Consider the following 14,191-nt stretch of genomic DNA (forward strand, 5'->3'; position numbering starts at 1 on the left):
CAATGGTTGGGGTCTTCCTGCTCCTCATGATTTGTAGGGTAATGACTATCCTGCCGTGACTAAGATAGAGACAACAGAGTGAACAAGTTCCTCAGAAGGTGGGCCCATGACCTCTGATATAGTGCACAAAGGAAAATATTGAGAGGTTGACCCTGTTAGAGCCACTTTAGAATTTCACCAGATATTCTATCTATTTCGATATCAGAATTAGTTGCTTCTCTCTGGTATCTGTGTACTCAAACAAACTGAGGGAATTTTACACTTGCTATTCTAGATTGAGGACGTGGTGAGTGTGAACTTGACAGACTACAGATTTGGATTGTTAACAAAACACGTGGAATGTTTTGGGTAAAAGGAGTCTGCCTGCTGTTCTCGCTTGTTCTGCTTCATTCTGAGCCTTCAAGTTCAAGGATCCTTCACCTGTGAAAATAGAGCTCTGTTGGATTAATCAAAGCTAACAGGCCTTTGGCCAACAAGCAATCAGACACATTAATGGAGTCTATAAAGATACAACCACCCAAGCAAGACCTGTACTGTATCATAACCAACTGTTTACCGTCATCACCTATGATAATATTTCTGGCTATGTCCATATCCACCCCAAAAAATATGACAGCTTACTACAGAATACTATAGTACTTACTATAGAATTCTGTAGTGATCTTTACAATACTATACTACACACTGTAGTATACCTTCACGTTGACCTTCAAGCTGACTTGTCTAGTTTTTTTATTTTTTATTTCACCTTTATTTAACCAGGTAGGCTAGTTGAGAACAAGTTCTCATTTGCAACTGCGACCTGGCCAAGATAAAGCATAGCAGTGTGAACAGACAACAGAGTTACACATGGAGTAAACAATTAACAAGTCAATAACACAGTAGAAAAAAAGGGGGAGTCTATATACAATGTGTGCAAAAGGCATGAGGTAGGCAAATAATTACAATTTTGCAGATTAACACTGGAGTGATAAATGATCAGATGGTCATGTACAGGTAGAGATATTGGTGTGCAAAAGAGCAGAAAAGTAAATAAATAAAACAGTATGGGGATGAGGTAGGTGAAATTGGGTGGGCTATTTACCAATAGACTATGTACAGCTGCAGCGATCGGTTAGCTGCTCAGATAGCTGATGTTTGAAGTTGGTGAGGGAGATAAAAGTCTCCAACTTCAGCGATTTTTGCAATTCGTTCCAGTCACAGGCAGCAGAGTACTGGAACGAAAGGCGGCCAAATGAGGTGTTTGCTTTAGGGATGATCAATGAGATACACCTGCTGGAGCGCGTGCTACGGATGGGTGTTGCCATCGTGACCAGTGAACTGAGGTAAGGCGGCGCTTTACCTAGCATGGACTTGTAGGTTACCTGGAGCCAGTGGGTCTGGCGACGAATATATAGCGAGGGCCAGCCGACTAGAGCATACAAGTCGCAGTGGTGGGTGGTATAAGGTGCTTTAGTGACAAACCGGATGGCACTGTGATAGACTGCATCCAGTTTGCTGAGTAGAGTGTTGAAAGCCATTTTGTAGATGACATCGCCGAAGTCGAGGATCGGTAGGATAGTCAGTTTTACTAGGGTAAGCTTGGCGGCGTGAGTGAAGGAGGCTTTGTTGCGGAATAGAAAGCTGACTCTTGATTTGATTTTCAATTGGAGATGTTTGATATGAGTCTGGAAGGAGAGTTTGCAGTCTAGCCAGACACCTAGGTACTTATAGATGTCCACATATTCAAGGTCGGAACCATCCAGGGTGGTGATGCTAGTCGGGCATGCGGGTGCAGGCAGCGATCGGTTGAAAAGCATGCATTTGGTTTTACTAGCGTTTAAGAGCAGTTGGAGGCCACGGAAGGAGTGTTGTATGGCATTGAAGCTCGTTTGGAGGTTAGATAGCACAGTGTCCAATGACTTGCCGAAAGTATATAGAATGGTGTCGTCTGCGTAGAGGTGGATCAGGGAATCGCCCGCAGCAAGAGCAACATCATTGATATATATATACAGAGAAAAGAGTCAGCCCTAGAATTGAACCCTGTGGCACCCCCATAGACTGCCAGAGGACCGGACAGCATGCCCTCCGATTTGACACACTGAACTCTGTCTGCAAATTAATTGGTGAACCAGGCAAGGCAGTCATCTGAAAAACCGAGGCTACTGAGTCTGCCGATAAGAATATGGTGATTGACAGAGTCGAAGGCCTTGGCAAGGTCGATGAAGACGGCTGCACAGTACTGTCTTTTATCGATGGCGGTTATGATATCGTTTAGTACCTTGAGTGTGGCTGAGGTGCACCCGTGACCGGCTCGGAAACCAGATTGCACAGCGGAGAAGGTACGGTGGGATCCGAGATGGTCAGTGACCTGTTTGTTGACTTGGCTTTCGAAGACCTTAGATAGGCAGGGCAGGATGGATATAGGTCTGTAACAGTTTGGGTCCAGGGTGTCTCCCCCTTTGAAGGGGGATGACTGCGGCAGCTTTCCAGTCCTTGGGGATCCCAGACGATATGAGAGGTTGAACAGGCTGGTAATAGGGGTTGCGACAATGGCGGCGGATAGTTTCAGAAATAGAGGGTCCAGATTGTCAAGCCCAGCTGATTTGTACGGGTCCAGGTTTTGGAGCTCTTTCAGAACATCTGCTATCTGGATTTGGGTAAAGGAGAACCTGGAGAGGCTTGGGCGAGGAGCTGTGGGGGGGGGCGGAGCTGTTGGCCGAGGTTGGAGTAGCCAGGCGGAAGGCATGGCCAGCCGTTGAGAAATGCTTGTTGAAGTTTTCGATAATCATGGATTTATCAGTGGTGACCGTGTTACCTAGCCTCAGTGCAGTGGGCAGCTGGGAGGAGGTGCTCTTGTTCTCCATGGACTTCACAGTGTCCCTGAACTTTTTGAAGTTGGAGCTACAGGATGCAAACTTCTGCCTGAAGAAGCTGGCCTTAGCTTTCCTGACTGACTGCGTGTATTGGTTCCTGACTTCCCTGAACAGTTGCATATCGCGTGGATTATTCGATGCTATTGCAGTCTGCCACAGGATGTAAAATAAAGGTTCAATTTTTTAAAATGTTTAATACCTCAATCATGTGTTGTTCTTATGTTATGTTAATGTTATAGTCTACTGTAAAATACTACAAAAACAAAATCAATACTACAGTTATGTTAGCAAAAACACTACAGTTTTAAAAACACTACAGTAGTAACTATAGTGTTTAATTAGCATGTACTGTACAGTACCCTGCCATTTCCTGTCCCCAAATCCCAATTTATGCCACCCATAAGTCAGAGACCTACATTGCAAGTATAGACCATATATTTGCTATTTTATTAAGATCCCCATTAGCTGTTTCGAAAGCAGCAGCTCCTCTTCCTGGGGTCCATACAACATGAAACATGAACTAATACAGAATGTTAATAGGGAAGGACAGAACTACATCAATTTAAGAAAGGCCTACATATCAATACCAACACACCAACTATCTAGGTCAAGTAGGGGAGAGGCTTTGTGCCGTGAGGTGTTTCTTTATCGTTTAAAAAAAAAACAGGTTTGCTGTTCATTTGAGCAATATGAGATGGAAGGGAGTTCCATGCAATAATGGCCCTATATAATACTGTACGCTTTCTTGAATTTGTTCTGGATTTGGGGACTGTGAAAAGACCCCTGGTGGCATGTCTGGTGGGGTAAGTGTGTGTGTCAGAGCTGTGTGTAAGTTGACTATGCAAACTATTTGTAATTTTCAACACACTATTGTTTCTTTTAAAAATAAGAAGTGATGCAGTCAGTCTCTGCTCGACTCCTAGCCAAGATAGACTGTCATGCATAGTATTTATATCAGCCCTCTGATTACAATGAAGAGCAAGACAGCGTTCTGTTCTGGACCAGCTGCAGTTTAACTTGGTCTTTCCTTGCAGCACTTGACCACACGACTGAACAATAATCAAGATTAGACAAAACTAGAGCCTGCCGGACATTTTTTTGGGAGTCTGGGCTGTACAAGTTATTAAAAAAAGAGCTGATGCTCTGAACTGTTGATTCAGACCTCAGTCCTACCTACCTACATGTTATGGAAAATTTGCTCTGAGTATTTTGTTCAGTAGATTTCTTTAATATTACAGTACAGTCCCATAGTATACTATAGTGTTTTGTGAGTAGGCCTAAATGTATAGGTTTTACATTTCAGATGCACAAGTTCACAACCTTGAACCTCAGTCAGAATGACTGGGAGTAAAGCTATTATCGATATTTGTTTCGCTTAGTCACCCGCCCAGGGGGTCAGGGAAACGCATCCCTAGACTGTGATGTCATGGTGTGACTGGTAGACAATGGCATGACAGCATCACCTCAGGTTACAAAGATGGATTCTGAATTCAGTAACAGTCTTTGATATAATTTTGTGTACGTTTGTTTTATTGTCTTTTTAAAAGAACATGTTCCCATTGTGTCCTTTCTCTCTTTCTCTTTGACAGCCTGAAAAGATGAGCAGAGCAGCATGGCGATGAGACCGGTCAATCATCTTCCAGCTTACTGACCCTCACCAAATGAACCCATTTTTTAAATTCATTTTGGGTTAGAAAGGAAGCTTAAGAGACAGAGGCCTGCACTGAGGCTAGTGTGGGGACCATGTCTCAGTCTGGCAAGATCCTGCACCTGTATGTGGAGGTGAGGTCTGTCCCGGAGGAAGAAGGGAAGGATTTGGGGGGTGGTGTGGAGGGGATTCACCCACTAGTGCTCCAAGAGCCGGACATCCTACCTCAGTCCCAGAGCACCTCCAGCCACTCCACCTGTACCTGCACCTCCACCCCCAGCCCAACGTCCATGTCCCCTGGAGTGGTGCATAATGTTGGGGGCAGCACTCCCAGCCTCACCCCCTCCAAGTCCTCCTCGAGACACTCTGTCAGTTTCCAGCTGGACCTACCGGACAACTCGGGACCGCCCATCCACCACAGGCAGAGTCTGCCTTACGAGGGGACTGGTCAACTGCTCTCCACTCTCCAGCCTGCACCCGATGGTCCGCAGCATGGAACTCTGGTGCGCCCCCGCTCCTCAGACATTGAGCACTACCAAGGGAGGGTGCCCCTATCCCCTGCCTGCTCTGGGATAATAACTGCCCCCTCCTCTCCAACCAGTGGGTGCAGGTTCTACGATAGCTCTGGTGTGGGGCATGAGGGCAAACGCTCTGTGGTCAGCTTTAGCTACATAGAGAAAGCCAGTATTAAGTCTGTGGACAGCCAGTGCCAAAGTATACCTGAGAACCCCTTCAGTAGAGGAATGGAGGAGGGGTATCTGCCTGCCCGCCTCAGGAAGAGGCTTAGTGACCCTGTGTGGTCAGACAGCTGGAAGCCCTCCGGTAGCTCCAGCCCCAAACTGTCCCCTAAGGGCTCCCCCTGTCTCCGCAGGTCCACTCTGGACACTGTAGCCAGAGAAGCCACCTACAGGGCCATGGAGGAATTTGGCTCTCCGGAACTGAGGCGCAGACTGGCAGCCTACAGCCCAGACCAGAGCCCCAGCTTTCCACGGCACTACCAGCAGCAGCTCCGCTGCAAGTCCTGGGTAGGGTCCCCAGTCCTGCCTCAGGGTACCAAAACACTGCCCGTCAATCCAGACAGGAGCCGCAGTTTAAATGGCCTCACCAGAAGCCCAGCTTCTGACCAGCTCTTCGTTCAAGCCAGGCAGTCCTACTACAAATACACCATGTCCCCCTCCAGTGTTCGCCACCACTATGGTGTCCATAACCACAGGCCAGGCCTGGGGGACGAGAGCCCCAGCTTGTCCTCCAAGTTCCGCCCGCCTTTACCTACAGGGAGGCCCACTGCGATCCAGCATGACATACCAGCAAGCATGTCTACCAGCACCTCTGCCTCTTGCAACCAGAGGACTAGCAGCCAAACCAGCAGCTATACTCCTAGCGTTAGCCACTGCTTACCCAACAAAGTCAACTCCAAACTGTCAGATCAGTCAAATGGAGGCAAGCTGGTAGAGGGATTGAACCAGTCCAGTGGCAGGAGAAGTATCTCCCAGGCCTCTAGCCCTGACATGGCCCGTAAGCTGGCAGAGGAAGTTACCAAGCTTCCCACCATCCTCATGGACAGGAGGACTCCCTCGTTCCAGACTGACTCGGCTAAGTCAGAGAGCCCCAGGCCTGGCTACCTCTCTAGGAAGTCTCAACCCTATACCACCCTCCAGGGCACGGGTTCTCCAGCGCAGCCCCACCCTGAAGCTAACAGTAACACCCACCTCCAGGACCACAGGTGGACAGACGAGGAGTCTCCTAGTGTTGGATGCCACTCCAGAGAGTCCAGACTAGGCCAAGGCTCGAGGCAAGCCTCCCCCCTCCTACAGCAGAAGGGCATCTCTCCTACTATGCCAGCTATGCTGCACCCAGTGGTGGCGTCCCAGACCCCTATCATAGACCCTCGGCTGCAGAGAGCTGAGCTGGTGGCGAAAGACAGCCCCACCCTGCACCGCCACCAACCCCCACAGTACATGGGAGACCGGGGCTCCCCTGGCCTGTATAGGAGACAGTACGACACCCTCTTTGACAGAGGGGATCCAAGGGACAGCCCGGAGAGCAGCAGGCGCCTGGTTATAGGCCTTGACATGGAGCCACCAGACAGCTGGACCTCCAGGATGCAGCAGTGGAGGGAGAACGTGTCCGTCACGGACCAAGACGAGTCCAATAGGGAGGATCAGACTGCTGATGGTGATGGATTGTGTGTGGTGACCAAGGAAGAGCTGATGCAACAGGGGAGGGATGAAGCAGCTGTGTTGGGGGATAAACATGGGGTAAACGGGGGGGAGACCCAGGACCATAGCGGCTTGCTAGGGTCTTCCCAAAGCTCCAGTGGAGTGACAGGCAGTCTAGAGGAAAACAGTCAGCCAGAGAGGGACTGTCTCTCACCAGAGACATCCAGCCAGTCCAGCCAGAAGAGCAATGACACTGAAGACACTGCTTCTGGGATGCAGGTGGGGGAGTGAGAGATTGTAAGAAAGACTGTTTACAAGTGTACATTGTACTTTATCACCTACTCAACCATTCTCCCTGTCTTTCACCTGTTGTAGTCAGACAGCCACTACTCTGTGCTGGGCCCGTCCTTGCACTCCCAGAGGATTGCCCATGCCAAATGGGAGTTCCTGTTCGGACAGCCCACAGAGGACTGCCACGATTCTAAAGGTGGGCGGTCCTGTCCTGAAAGAGCTCTAATCACTGTCTTACTCCTCCTCCTCCTCTAGTTTAGACTTCCTAGTTCGTCAGCCCCTCCTTGTGAACAAGCAGCTAGCTGCACAATATTCCTGTAATCCAATTAGCTTTGGCTAGATTTGGCTATAGAGCCATCATGGCCTGGCATTAGCGCTGTCCTTTTTAAACTCTGACTGACTCGCTTCCTTCTCTTGCAACACAAACATTTTCTTTGTTTACCCAAAAGGTTACAGCACTTGATTGATCGTTTAGAGCAGGGGTAGGCAAACAGGTTTAGGGCTGGAACATAATTATATTAATAATTATAATTATATTAATTTGTACACTGCAAATTGACCACAACTGAGACCAAAAAGAGATAGTATTTTCAAATACAATCATTACATACCTGGATTATAATGACACGGTCACATATCATTGTTTAAATTTGTGGTAATACTTAGGAACTGATTTCCTAAATTAAACTTGACCAAAAAATGAAAATCATTCAAACATTTACATTTTTTACTAAAAACTTTGGGGGGCCACAAATGATCACTCGCTGGACGGTTTTAGCCCCTCAGGCTGCCTGTTGCCGACCCCTGGTTCAGTCTACACGTCTCCGCGTCACACGTCTTTCATTTAATGTGTACTTTCCTGTTAATTAAATTTCGACCTTAGAGAATCTATCCCCTTGTGTTTAATTTATGTTTTCTTTATCCCTTCTCTTCATCTCTATCACTCATCTTCTACCATTCACTATTGAATTACAGTACTCATCACAGACCGTGTGTTATAGGCCTCAAAACAGTGAATGTCTTTACAATAAACTGTACTGTTATAATAACAATCTATGCATTTAGAACAAGTCATTTTATTACATTTCCATGGTCTTTAGAACAGGGCATTTTACTTAGTGGGACAAAAATATTGAGGGCTCTATTTTAACAAACCTAACGCAATGGTAAATCTTAGTGCTGGCGGTAGCATTATAGTTTTGGGGGTGTCAAATCTTTTAGCTATTTTCACAACTGGAATTATGGGCGCAGTAACTGGTAGTGGCGCGAAAGGGCTGTTTTGATGAATAAACAAGTTCTGGGTGTGTCGAGGCTTGGCCCTTCATTAGCCAATCATGATGTGCTCCATGGCTAAATATGTGATTGCTTCAAGTTGTATATTTTTGGTCTCTTATCTATTGCGTTGTCATCTACTCCATTATAGCCTAGTTCATTAAATAGCCTGAATCATATTTGCTAAATATGTTGAACATGTTTGCAACCCATGTTGTTCTAGATTCATTGCTTCAATATGGAAATGCATTGCTAAACATCGGCTATAGCATTAATACTAATATAGGGGCTAGGCCTACTGTGAAATGCAGAATGGACATGCCAAGCGGAGTCTATAATCAAGATTGAATTCGCTAGGCTAACGAAGCAACCATTTTGTTTTAAATCGGCAATGTCTAAATGTAGTTACAGGTACCATAATTGCTCCCCGTCGGCGTGTAATATAGACAAGGCAACTTCGACTATGTAGAGTTTTACGCACATCCAAACTTTTCACAGGAGCTGGATAAAGATCCAATATAAAGAGAAAGGAGGCATGTCCACTCACCGTTATACAGCTCGCAAATGTCATGTTTTATAAACATCATGGAACCATCTGACAGATCATATTTGCACTTCTCCAGAAATAGCAGGAGAAATCACAAAACATTCAAGCCATGTACGTTCTCACCATAAACCCATAGACGGTGAATCTTTCGAAGAAGTTTGTTTTTTGTTTCATTGGATTAAAAAACGTTTATTTTTTAAACAAACCTCACTTTACTTGAAAAAGTGAAATACAGGCATGTGAATAATAATATTTCAAAGCAAGTCTCAGTAGACCATTTAAAATCTCTTTATTCATGGGCTACTTTTGGCTAATGGACAGTATTAAAAGATGCACCTATGAGATACTGCTAAACCAGCTTTGATTAAGGGGAGGGTAGGCTATGCTTGGTTTTTAATCTAAATGGGGGGGGGGGATCATACGGTTTCGAAATACGAGATTCACTGGCACAAAAGGCATATCTCTCCTTCCATGGGTAATGTGCGTCAAGGCTGGATAGGCTGTTCTTCCTCTCCAAAGCCAAGCCATTATCAGCTGTGTTACCGCTAAGACCTGCTTTTTGTGGGTCTTAAAACTGCCCATTAGTGCTGCATGAAATTGTCACTTTTGCGCCTGTTAAGGACACACCTCAAATATTGCCACCCCTCCCAGCTCAGCGCAAGTGAGCTGATGTTAAACAGGTAAATTGCCAAACCTGGCGTTATGGCTGGAAGCTGCAGTTTTTCCATGACAAAATTGCAAACTAACGTGCATAGAGCAGTCAGTCCTCTCAATACAATGTACCATCATAATGGAATACAATCTATACATTTACTTCTGGAACAATACATTTATGATTATTTGTGCATGGTTTTTAGAACATGCCATTTGACTAAGTGCAAGATATCTTGGTAAACAATATTCATGCACACTTTTACAATTTGTCTTTTTCGATATCCTACTCTACAGCCCCCCCTAGGGGCACCTCCAGCGAGTCTCCCAAGCCTACCCCTCCCTCCTCCCTGCCCCTGAAGCCCACAAATCACTGGAGGGGGCTGGACGATGAGGGACAGAGTTTATCCTATCACAACGTCCAGCAGGTGGAGGTGGACCTGGTGACTCCGCCCCCAGTCGCTGTGGTTGGCATCTCACCCAAGACGGGCATCATCCGGAAAACCATCAAGTACTCTGAGACGGACTTAGATGCGGTGCCCCTGAAATGCTATAGGGAAACAGACCTGGATGAGGTAATGTTAGCTGAGGCTGAGGCCCAGGCAGAGAGAGAGGGAGAACAGGAGGAGGTGGAAGTGGACTCTGCCTTTGGGAGTAATCGCAGCGTGCTGGCCACCTCGGCCTCTAGCGCCAGTACCATAGTCCACACTGACGGAGAGGTGGAGGAGCTAGAGGAGGAGATGGTGAGCTGGGCCAGTGTGAGGATGCAGGGGGATAAGAAGAGACAACATGCCACCCATGAGGATAATCAGACGTACAGTCTGCTGATGAAGGGGTGAGCCATCCACTGTTCAAACACACCATACCTTGAAAGCAAATATAGAGATGAGTTTAACACCTCATACCTACAGTACCTGTGCCTACCTCAAATCGAAACTACAATGTATTGATTGAAACAATGTACAGATCTGTTGAACTTGTAGAAAAACAATGTCAAGGAGTATCCCATGTTAAGATGTACATGTTTTTTTCCCCTGTAGTCGTCCGTTGGACTACATATCAGATTCCCATTCAGCACTCAAGTCCCCCATCTCATTGATCAGCCCTCGCAGGACCTCTGCGGATGGCCTTGACTCCTTCAGCCACCACTTTGAGAGCATTGTGGAGTCTCACAGGGCTAAGGGCACCTCTTACAGCAGCCTGGACAGCGTTGACCTCTTGACCTCCAGCGGCCCGCACGTTTTCACCTTTGACCTTCCCACCCTCACCCCTGAGATCCAGAGCCAGATATGTGAGAGTGCGCGTCACATCACGGAGCTGAGTTTTGCCCCCCTGGCCCATCCAGAGCCTCCGAGGGTGTCTGTCCCTGTCCGGTCTGAGAACACCCTGGCCCCCACAGGAGACCGGCTCAGCAGCTACTCTGAGGATTCTACTTCAGGAGGGAAGTCCTGGTTGGAGAAAGTCTCAATGAAAACTAACTTAGACTTTCCTCTCATTCGGTGAGTGACAGACAAACAGTCCAAATGAAAGCATGGACGTCAAGGTATACTTAATTTAGACCGTTTTGTATCAGCAACTTTGCCGTGTCCGTGCAGGAGAAAGTGGTAACATGCACGCGCAAAGTCACAATCCCTTCACCAACCTCGAGATTGTTTAGCTGTGATATCTCTTGAGTGCATTTGTGTTTGGTGGTGGCAACACCTACAGTGAGCTCCATTTTTGTTGTTTTGGCTCTGAATGACTGTCCGCTTTAATTTGAGGGTATTTTTATCCATATCAGCTGAACCGTTCAGAAATTACAGCGCTTTTTGTACATAGTCCCCCCCCCCATTAAGTATATTGTACAAATTCACTTATGTGTAGTAAAAACTTCAGTATTTGGTTCCATATTCATAGCGTGCAATGACTACATCAAGCTTGTGACTCTACAAATGTGTTGGATGCATTTGCTGTTTGTTTTGGTTGTGTTTCAGATTATTTTGTGCCCAATAGAAATTCATGGTAAGTAATGTTTTCTGTCCATTTGGAGTAACTTTTATTGTAAATAAGTATAGAACATGTTTCTAAACACTTCTACATTAATGTGGATGCTACCATGATTACGGATAATCCTGGATGAATTGTGAATTATGATGACTGAGAAAGTTAGACGCACAAATATCATGCCTCCAAAAAAAACGCTAACCTCTCCCTGTTATTGTAATGGTGAGAGTTTAGCATGATATTTCCCATTCATTTCTATTGGGCACAAAATAATCTGAAACGCAACCAAAACAGAGAGCAAAATGCATCCAGCAAAGTTGTAGAGTCAAAAGCGTGATATTTCTCATGGTTCACCCGATCTCGATGAAAATACCCTCAAATGAAAGCCGCCAGCCTGCGCTTTAACCTCATAGCCATTTCAAATCCAAAATGCTGGAGTACAGAGCCAAAACAACATTAAAATTGGCGCTGTCCCAATACTTTTGGAGCTCTATGTATTTTGCTATATGAAGATCCTATTATAAGATATAGTATCCTATTATGCTGTTTCATAATGGTAAACTTCTTAATGCTGCTTCGGTTATACATGTCTTTACTGCTCCTAGATGACCTACAAAAGGACTGTCACTAAAACCTCATGCCATGTGTTGTCCCTTGAATGGTTGTTCCCAATTATTTTGAGTTTAGAGCCTATGATCTAAGCATGTGACATATGGCTTGGTCTGGCATTTCCATTATTGACAGATAGTGTCTGTTTTTGTATATAGCTGTTTTGATCAGCATCTGGCTGACCTGACCAAATGAACCACGTAGAGACGCTCCAGATGCTCGGAAGGCCTGATGCTAGAGCGCAAATAAGACTAAATTGCCTCCTTCTCACAGTCTGTTTTTTTAACTGTGCCATGCATTTCCCCACCACATTTACCCCCAGGGGAGTCTGAGCTGAGGTCCTCTGAGCAGGTCGTGAGTCCTAGGTGTCTCAATTCTCAAGAGCTCCAATTCCTATTATATTAGGATATCTCTCCGAAATATGTGTTTAAAAGGACCCTCTGGGTACTCCCTAATCTAGAGTGCAGCAGGTAGCCTCGCGGTTAAGAACATTGGGCCAGTAACCAAAAGGCCGCTGTTTCGAATCCCTGAGTCAACTAGGTGAAAAGTCTGTCCGTGCCCTTGAGAAAGGCGGTTAACCCGAATTGCTTCTGTAAGTCACTCTGGATAGGAGTGTCTGCTAAATGACGAAAATGTAGTACTTTATATGGTTATGGAACTCAACCGCAGAGATTTAGTTATACCACTAGATGGGGCCAGAGAGCCATCGTTTATTTTCATGAATGTGTATCCAGAAAGTATTTATTACCAGGACAGCACTGTCTGCTACATGGTATTGGATTGAGTGTGTTGTGGTTTGATGTCCAATGATTTGGGCTCAGCAGTATGATACCTCTGGTTAAGGTACACTATCGGTCAAAAGTTTGAACACACCTACTCATTCAAGGGTTTTTCTTTATTTTTTTTACTATTTTCTACATTGAAGAATAATAGTGAAGACATTAAAACTATGAAATAACACCCATTGAAGCATGTAGTTGTAACGTCGTTCTTCGTTTGTAGAAAGAGTCGGACCGAAATGCAGCGTGGTGGTTACTCATGACTTTAATGAAAAAAGCGACACATGAAATAACTATACAAATACAAAACAACAAACGGAACGTGAAACCTAATTACAGCCATCTGGTGAACACTACACAGAGACAGGAACAATCACCCACGAAATACACAGAGAAACCCCGGCTACCTAAATACGGTTCCCAATCAGAGACAATGAGAATCACCTGACTCTGATTGAGAACCGCCTCAGGCAGCCAAGCCTATACAACACCCCTACTCAGCCGCAATCCCAAATACTACAAACCCCAATACGAAAATACAATATATAAACCCATGTCACACCCTGGCCTGACCAAATATATATATATATATATAACGAAAACACAAAATACAATGACCAAGGCGTGACAGTAGTAAACAAATCAAAATACATTTGAGATTCTTCAAATAGCCACCCTTTGCCTTGATGACAGCTTTTTACACTCTTGGCATTCTCTCAACCAGCTTCATGACGTCATCACCTGGAATGCATTTCAATTAACAGCTGTGCCTTCTTTAATCTTTAAGTTAATTTGTGGAATTTCTTTCTTTAATGTGTTTGAGCCAATCAGTTGTATTGTGACATGGTAGGGGTGGTATACAGAAGATAGCCCTATTTGGTAAAAGACCAAGTCCATATTAAGGCAAGAACAGCTCAAATAAGCAAAGAGTAACATCAGTCCGTCATTACTTAAAGACATAAAGGTCAGTCAATACGGAACATTTCAAGAACTTTGAAAGTTTTCAAATGCAGTCGCAAAAACCATCAAGCGCTGTGATTAAACTGGCTCTCATGAGGACCGCCACAGGAATAGAAGACCCTGAGTTACCTCTTCTGCAGAGGATACGTTCATTAGAGTTACCAGCCTCAGAAACTGCAGGCCAAATAAATGCTTCACAGAGTTCAAGTAACAGACACATCTCAACATCACCTGTTCAGAAGAGATTGTGTGAATCAGGCCTTTATGGTTGAAATTCTGCAATGAAACCACCACTAAAGGACACCAATAATAATAAAAGACTTGCTTGGGCCAAGAAACACAAGCAATGGACATTTAGACTGGTGGAAATGTGTCCTTTGGTCTCTTGGAGATTTTTGGTTCCAACTACTGTCTTTGTGAGACGCTGTGTGGGTGAA

General features: G+C 45.4%; 1 protein-coding gene across 1 annotated transcript in view; it reads left to right on the top strand.

Annotated features, from left to right (window-relative positions):
* psda (pleckstrin and Sec7 domain containing a) overlaps positions 1 to 14,191 on the top strand; it is a 50,552-nt gene that overhangs the window by 9,103 nt on the left and 27,258 nt on the right. Inside the window, exons 2-5 of the mRNA XM_035754124.2 lie at positions 4,445 to 6,941; positions 7,038 to 7,149; positions 9,721 to 10,258; positions 10,464 to 10,922. Of these exons, the coding sequence (XP_035610017.1) occupies positions 4,599 to 6,941; positions 7,038 to 7,149; positions 9,721 to 10,258; positions 10,464 to 10,922 (3,452 nt within the window). The 5' untranslated portion in view covers positions 4,445 to 4,598. The remainder of the gene's footprint in view (positions 1 to 4,444; positions 6,942 to 7,037; positions 7,150 to 9,720; positions 10,259 to 10,463; positions 10,923 to 14,191) is intronic.

Source organism: Oncorhynchus keta, chromosome 36 (assembly GCF_023373465.1).
Source record: "Oncorhynchus keta strain PuntledgeMale-10-30-2019 chromosome 36, Oket_V2, whole genome shotgun sequence".
Classification (NCBI taxonomy): domain Eukaryota; kingdom Metazoa; phylum Chordata; class Actinopteri; order Salmoniformes; family Salmonidae; genus Oncorhynchus; species Oncorhynchus keta.